Here is an 8,046-nt window from a genome sequence, read left to right as displayed (position 1 = left end):
CGACTGTTCAGGACATTGGTTAGGCCACTGTTGGAATATTGCGTGCAACTCTGGTCTCCTTCCTATCAGAAAGATGTTGTGAAACTTGAAAGGGTTCAGAAAAGATTTACAAGGATGTTGCCAGGGTTGGAGGATTTGAGCTATAGGGAGAGGCTGACCAGGCTGGGACTGTTTTTCCCTGGAGCGTCGGAAGCTGAGGGGTGACCTTATATAGGTGTACAAAATTATGAGGGGCATGAACAGGATAAATAGGCAAAGTCTTTTCCCTGGGATCGGGGAGTCCAGGACAAGAGGGCATAAGTTTAGGGTGAGAGGGGAAAGATATAAAAGAGACCTCAGGGGCAACTTTTTCATGCAAAAGGTGGTGCGTGTATGGAATTAGGTGGTGGAGGCTGGTACAATTGCAACATTTAAAAGGCATTTGAATGAGCATATGAATAGGAAGGGTTTGGAGGGAAATGGGCCCGATGCTGGCAGGTGGAACTAGATTGGTTTGGGATATCTGGTCGGCATGGACGGGTTGGACCGAAGGGTCTGTATCCATGCTGTACATCTCTATGACTGAAAGGGCCATTACTACAGCAAGCACAGTTTAAATCAACTGAGTTCAAGGCCTGGAACAAAAATCATTGACACCTACCACTAATCCCAAATCCAAACTATAGAACAAATCCTGGCAAGAGCCCCCAATCTGTTATGGCTCAAGCCAGACCCCCTCAAAACATTTCTAGTTGTTTTAAGCAGATGTAAGTTGAATATTCCAGGAGCGACACAGCTGGTCAAACTACTCAGTTTTAAACAAAATAGAATTTATTTATACATGAACAAAAGAAAATCGAATTTAGAATAACATATCTGAAAACCCAACCAACATGAAAACGCAACTTAACAAAGAGCTATTCTGGTTTTCCTACAACATCCCATGAACACACCCCTTGGCAAAAAAGATAACTTCAAACACAGGTTCTTACAAGAGAGAGATGTTCAGCATGGAGCTGTGCCTTTGGGTCCCCAATTAAAAACTAACCCATAACTAGAAAAAAAAGCCCTGAACTGGGACAACTGGCTACTCCCCTTTTATTGTACAAGTGTTTTTTAAAAAACCTAAGAGCCTTTTCTGATTATTGACTTAGGCAGCATCTGTTAGCCATTATTAAAGTAGCCAGTTCAGATATTTCGGCACCTCTCAAAAAAAACCAAGGACAGAATAACCATGATAAAGGAGAAACATCGCCACAATAATAAAAGAACAACCTTACTATGGCCAATGTGAGTATTAAAAAGAAACAAAACAGAAGCAAGTTATGGTATTGGTCATGGACAGAACATCTCAGCTAGGACAGGCCTTTCACCAGCAGGCCTGAGTCAATATTAATCCCTCAGCAAAATGTCACGGAAATACATTACCATTGCTGTTTGTGGAACCTACTTTGCACATTGGCTGCCACCTTTCTGACATTATGATATCCAGTGGTATTGTTGTTGGATTAGTAATACAGAGACCCAGATAATGTTCTAGGCACCTGGTCAAATTCCATGACAGATGGTGGAATTTGAATTCAATAATAGTCTGGAATTTAGAAACATCTTTGGCAGTGGCACTACTGACTGACCCAGTTGAGTTCTACAGGACATGGCTGCTGGACTGAATCTGCAAGTAAAGGAGCAAACAAAGGGAAAAAAATGCATTACTTCATTCTCACAAATCTGTTTGATGCAGATATATGTATCCATGACAGTATTCATAAGAATGTACTCCAACACAGTCTCAATCTAATGCCCAGCATTTCCCGCACAGTACAAAAGACACTGTTCCCAGCATTGTTGTACAGTTCTGGAATTCATTGCCATGCATGGACCTCAGAGGTCCCTGTAGAAGAGAAAGAAATTAGTGAGAATGCTGACCGGTGCAGCATGAGACATAACTAAAAATGAATGTCAACCTGGTGAAGCTACAACATAAGACTACTTCATGCTGCTGCAAGTGATAAGTAACCAACTATCCAGATCTAAGTACTGCAGTCCTTCATGACTGGTGGTGGACAATTATCTCACTGAAGAAGAAAACGCCGCAAATAACTCGATCTTCAATGACAGGGAGCCCAGCACTTCAGTGCAAAAGATAAGGCTGGTACATTTGCAATAAATTTCAGCCATAAGTGCCGAGTAGATGGTGTCTTCCAGAAGTCCCCAGCTTTGCAGTTGCCAGTCTTCAGCTATTACAATTGAAGATATTGAGTGCTGCAATGGCTATGGGCTCTGACAGCCCCTGCAATAGTACTGAATAGACAATAGGTGCAGGAGTAGGCCATTCGACCGTTCGGGCCATCACCACCATTCATTATGATCATGGCTGATCATCCACAATCAGTATCCTGTTCTTGCCTTATCCCCATAATCCTTGATTCCACTATCTTTAAGAGCTCTATCCATCTCTTTCTTAAAAGTATCATGAGACTTGGCCTCCACAGCCTTCTGGGGCAGAGCATTCCATATGTCAACCACTCTCTGGGTGAAGAAGTTTCTCCTCAACTCTGTTCTAAATGGCTTACCCCTTATTTTTAAACTGTGTCCTCTGGTTCTGGACTCGCCCATCAGTGGAAACATGCTTCCTGCCTCCAGAGTGTTCAATCCTTTAATAATCTTATACGTCTCAATCAGATCCCCTCTCATCCTTCTAAACTCAAGTGGATACAAGCCCAGTCGTTTCAACCTCTCAACATATCATAGTCCCACCATTCCAGGAATTGACCTCATGAACCTACGCTGTACTCCCTCAGTAGCCAGAATGTCCTTCCTCAAAATTGGAGACAAAAACTTCCCACAATACTCCAGGTGCGGTCTCACCAGGGTCCTGTACAGCTGCAGAAGGACCTCTATGCTCCTATATTCAATCCCTCTTGTTATGAAGGCCAGCATGCCATTAGCTTTCTTCACTGCCTGCTGTACCTGCATGCTTGCTTTCATTGACTGATGTACAAGAACACCTAGATCTCATTGCACTTCCCCTTTACCTAACTTGACTCCATTTAGATAGTAATCTGCCTTCCTGTTCTTGCCACCAAAGTGAATAACCACACATTTATCCACATTAAACTGCATCTGCCATGTATCCGTCCACTCACCTAGCATGTCCAAGTCACCCTGTATTCTCATAACATCCTCCTCACATTTCACCCTGCCACCCAGCTGTGTGTCATCAGCAAATTTGTTAATATTACTTTTGATACCTTCATCTATATCATTAATGTATATTGTAAACAGTTGCAGTCCCAGCACCAAACCTTGTGGTACCCCACTGGTTACCGCCTGCCATTCAGAAAGGGACCCATTTATCACTACTCTTTACTTCCTGTTAGTCAGCCAATTTTTAATCCAAGTCAGTATTTTGCCCCCAATACCATGAACCCTAATTTTGCTCACTAATCTCCAATGTGGGACTTTATCAAAGGCTTTCTGAAAGTCCAGGTACACTATATCCACTGCTGTCCCATGTCCATCTTCATAGTTACATCCTCAAAAAATTCCAGATTAGTCAAGCACCACTCGTGCTCCACAATTTATCACGCCCCTAGCCAAGCTGTTCCTGTACAGCCAAAACACTGGCACCTATTTGACAGTGTGGAAAATTAACCAGGTTTATCTTGTCCACAAAAAGTGGACAAATCCAACCCAATCAATTTTCATCCCATCCGTTTACTCTTAATCTACAGAAAAGTGATGGAAGGTGTCATCAACAGTGCTATCAAGCAACACTTTCTTAGTAATGGCCTGCTCAGTGACACCCAATTTGGGTTCTGCCAGGGCCTTTCAGCTCCTGATCTCACCACAGCTTAGTTCAATCATAGACAAAAGAGCTGAATTCTGAAGGTCAGGTGTGGGAGTCAGACCTTGACACCAAAGCTGCATTTGACTGTGGCGTTGAGGATCCTTAATAAAGCTGGAGTCATTGGTATTCAGGGGAACATTGTCAGCTGGTTGTAATAACCTGTTGACTCCCAACCTTATCCATCATCTATAAGACCCAATTCATGAATGTGATGGAATACTCTTCACTTGCCTGGATGAGTGAAGATCCAACAACACACAAGAAGCTTAACATATCCAGGACAACACAGCTCACTTGATTAGCACCCCATCCACAAACATTCATTCCTTCACTGACACTCAATAGCAGTTGTGTCTACCATCTACAAATTACACTGCATTTGCCCACAACCTATATGATTCACAGACTCCCGAGCACTCAAAATAAATGGATGGGCTGGGAGTCCATGAATTGTCACAATCTGCGGTTTTAAGGGACAACATCCTACGTCCCAATACTCTGATGGAAAAATAGGACAATTTATGTATTATACAGGCCTTTGTACTCACTGCAGGTATGTCCAAAGTTATTGCTGTACTCAGCATGACTTGGCAGAAACATTTGCAGCTAAACTGGATCTTTCAATTCCATAAAATTGGTGAACTAGCATTAACCATTAGACAAAGTGCAGCTAAGTAATAGTGACTGAATCATCTCCTCAGTAATCCTGGTTAAACTTTAATTAAATTCAGTTTTGACTGAGTTGAGAAATCTTATTTATTTTGCTGCCTTTTCATGAAGAGTATTTTCATTTGACAATGGATTCTGAAAACTTGGATCCTTCGATGAGCAATGAGGTACTGTACAGTCAGAGTGAAGGTGAAAAGGTTTTTTGGATATTTGATTATTACACACCTTTTTTTTCGTAGGACATTGAGAACACTGGTTAGAAACCACAGTCCGAAGTTCAGATTTAGCATTGAGATTGAAAACCTGTAAAAGAGAAAGAAACAGGAAAAGCAAGAAGTGGTGGTTAGGTGACAAGAAACTGAGGGGGTGGGGAGGTGTGTTGGTTAAAAGTCTGTAAATTGCAGGAGAAAATTGTGAGATTAAGGAAGGTAAAGAATTCCACAGTTGTGTGATTCTGGAGTGAAGAATAGGTTACACCTTGATGTACAGGGCACAATTTCAAAATGCACAGATGGTAAGAAACCATGTAAACTAAGGTGGATAATGTAGAACTTAAAAAGACATAGGTTGTTAGAATGGGCAGAAAACTGGCAGATCAAATTCATTACAGAAATGTCTGAAGTGATTCATGTTGGTCGAAAGAACATGGAAATACAATTTAAAATAAAAAGTATAATTCTCAAAGTGAGGCAGGAACACAGGAGTTCACATTGGCCGTTCAACGTCGCAGGACAGCTTGAGAGAGTGATGAATAAAGAATTCCGTGTATTAGGCTTCAATAATAGAAGCATACAAGAGAAAAGAGATTATGTTAAACTTCAGTAAAACACTGGTATGGCCTAACTGAGTATTGCATCCAGTTCTGTATACTACACTTTAGGGAAGATGTGAAGGCTTTGGAGAAAATGCAGAAAAGATCACAAGAATGATTCCAGGGATGAGGAAAATTTGTTATGTATATGGAGAAATGGAGTTGTTTTCCTTGGACAGGGACTCAGGAGTGATGTGATCAAATTATTCAAGATCATGAGGGTTCTGAAAGAGGGCTCTTGAACACATGGGTCAATGGGCCGAGGAGTTTAATTTAGACAAATTGTGAGATGCAGCATTTTGGAAAGGCAAATCAAGGCAGGACTTATACACTTAATGGCAAGGTCCTGGGGAGTGTTGCTGAACAAAGAAACCTTGGAATGCAGATTCATAGTTCCTTGAAAGTGGAGTCACAGGTAGACAGAACAGTGAACGAGTATGTATTGCTTGCCTTTATTGTCAGTGCATTGAGTATAGGAGTTGGGCGATCAGGTTGCAGCTGCACATGACTTTGGTTAGGCTACTATTGGAATGCTGCATGCAATTCTGGTCTAGGAAGGATGTTGTGAAACTTGAAAGGGTTCTAAAAGGATTTACAGGGATGTTGCAGAGTTGAAGGATTTGAGCTACAGGGCGAGGCTGAATAGGCTGGTTTAAGGTGAGAGGGAAAAGATTTAAAAGGGATCTAAGGAGTAACTTTTTCATGCAGAGGGTAATGCATGTAAGGAATGAGCTGCCAGAGTAAGTGGTGAAGGTGGTACAATTACAACACTTAAAAGACATCGGGATGGTTATATGAGTAGGAAGGGTTTGGGGGATATGGACTAAATGCTGGCAAATGGGACTAGATTTATTTAGGATATCTGGTTGACATGAATGAGTTGGGCCGAGGAGTCTGTTTCCAAGCTGTATATCTCAATGACTCTTTAACAGATAAGGGCAACCTTTCCCACAGAATGAGAGGACATAGATTTAAAGTAATTGTAACAGACACAATGGAAACATGAGGGGCAACTTTTATACACAGTGGGTTGTTAAGATCTGGAATATACTGCCTGAAGGTATACTGGAGGCAGGCTCAATTGAGGCATTCAAGAGTAAATTGAAAAGGAAGAATGTGCCAGCTACAGAGAGACAGTCAGAGAAACACATTCGGTGCTTTGGTCATTCTGTACGATAACAATTCTGTGATTTTGTGAAATGAATCATTCAGACAGAGAGTACCCAATTCTCCCAAAAAATGACCATACATTTTTTGGAATGAGAGTTCTAGTGGATGAGGGGTTGCATTCCTGCCTGAAGTGCTATGCTGTCCGTCACCCAGGAAATCACTCATTTAAATTTCCTAGCATTGCTTGTCTCCCACAGTTTTGTGTTTTCATCCTGTTAGAGATACTTCCACTTGGCAATATCACCTAGGGATAAGTGATTTGATTTATTATTGTCACATGTACTGAGGTATAATGAAAAGTGTTATCTATTGTGCATTACAGGCAGATTAAAACATACAAAGATTATTGGTTAATCGAACAGATCAAGGAATACAAAGTTATGGCTGCAAGGAAGATTACAAAAAGCAAGATCAACATTAGATTTGAAATTTGAGAGGTCCATTGGTAACTCTAATAACAACAGGGAATAATCTGTTCTTGAACCTGTGGTATGAGTGTTTTAAGGTTTTGTATCTTCTGCCGGATGGAAGAAGTCGGAAAAAAATATAACCAGAGTGGGAGGGGTCTTTGATGACGTTGGCTGCCTTTCTGAGGCAGGGAGAAAGTACAGATGGGGTCAATGGATGGAAGGTTAATTTACGTGATGGACTGGGCTGTGTTTGCAACTGTCTATGGTTTTTATGGTCATGGGCCAAGCAGTTGCCATACCAGGCTGTGATGCATCCAGATAGAAAGCTTTCTATGGTGCATCTGTGATAATTGGTGAGAGACCTTATGGACATGCTGAATTTCCTTACCCACCTGAGGAAGAGGAGGCATTGTTTTGTCGTCTTGATCATTGCATCAACTTTGCTGGGCCAGGACAGATTGTTGGTGATTATCACACCTAGGAATTTGATGCTCTCGACAATTTCCACCTCAGCTCCATTGATATAGATAGGGGTGTCCCTTCTTTCTTGTTTCCTGAAGTCAATAATCAGCTCTTTAGTTTTGCTGGTGTTGAAGAGGAGTTTGTAACTTTTACACCACGTCTCCAAGCATTCAATCCCTTTCCTGTATTTTGTCTGTGTCATCAGCGAACTTGTAGATGGAATTTGGATGGAATTTGGCCACATAAGTGACCATAGTCAACATGGCTTTGTGCATGGGAAATCATGTCTCACAAACTTGATTGAGTTTTTTGAAGAAGTAACAAAGAGGATTGATAAGGGCAGAGCAGTAGATGTGATCTATATGGACTTCAGTAAGGCGTTCGACAAGGTTCCCCATGGGAGACTGATTAGCAAGGTTAGATCTCATGGAAATCAGGGAGAACTCGCCATTTGGATACAGAACTGGCTCAAAGGTAGAAGACAGAGGGTGGTGGTGGAGGGTTGTTTTTCAGACTGGAGGCCTATGATCAGTGGAGTGCCATAAGGATCGGTGCTGGGTCCACTACTTTTTGTCATTTACATAAATGATTTGGATGCGAGCATAAGAGGTAAGTTAGTAAGTTTGCAGATGATACCAAAATTGGAGGTGTAGTGGACAGCGAAGAGGGTTACCTCAGATTACAACAGGATCTGG

General features: G+C 41.6%; 1 protein-coding gene across 5 annotated transcripts in view; it reads left to right on the top strand.

The window, feature by feature from the left end:
- The window catches only part of dglucy (D-glutamate cyclase), a 123,253-nt gene that overhangs the window by 43,761 nt on the left and 71,446 nt on the right, over window positions 1–8,046 (top strand). For 4 of the 5 annotated variants that reach the window (XR_006312687.1, XM_043696939.1, XM_043696936.1 and 1 more), the window contains exon 1: window positions 4,582–4,665. The exons of the other annotated variant lie outside the window; for it this stretch is intronic. Coding sequence is in view for 3 of the 4 variants with exons in the window: in XM_043696939.1 (XP_043552874.1) it covers window positions 4,627–4,665 (39 nt within the window). In the remaining variant the exon portion in view is untranslated. Of the gene's footprint in view, window positions 1–4,581; window positions 4,666–8,046 lie in introns of those variants that run through there. 5 annotated transcript variants of the gene reach the window in all.

The sequence above is a fragment of the Chiloscyllium plagiosum genome, chromosome 10 (assembly GCF_004010195.1).
Source record: "Chiloscyllium plagiosum isolate BGI_BamShark_2017 chromosome 10, ASM401019v2, whole genome shotgun sequence".
Classification (NCBI taxonomy): domain Eukaryota; kingdom Metazoa; phylum Chordata; class Chondrichthyes; order Orectolobiformes; family Hemiscylliidae; genus Chiloscyllium; species Chiloscyllium plagiosum.
Note: the sequence above shows the minus strand (reverse complement) of the source record. Positions and strands in the feature narration are given on the sequence as shown.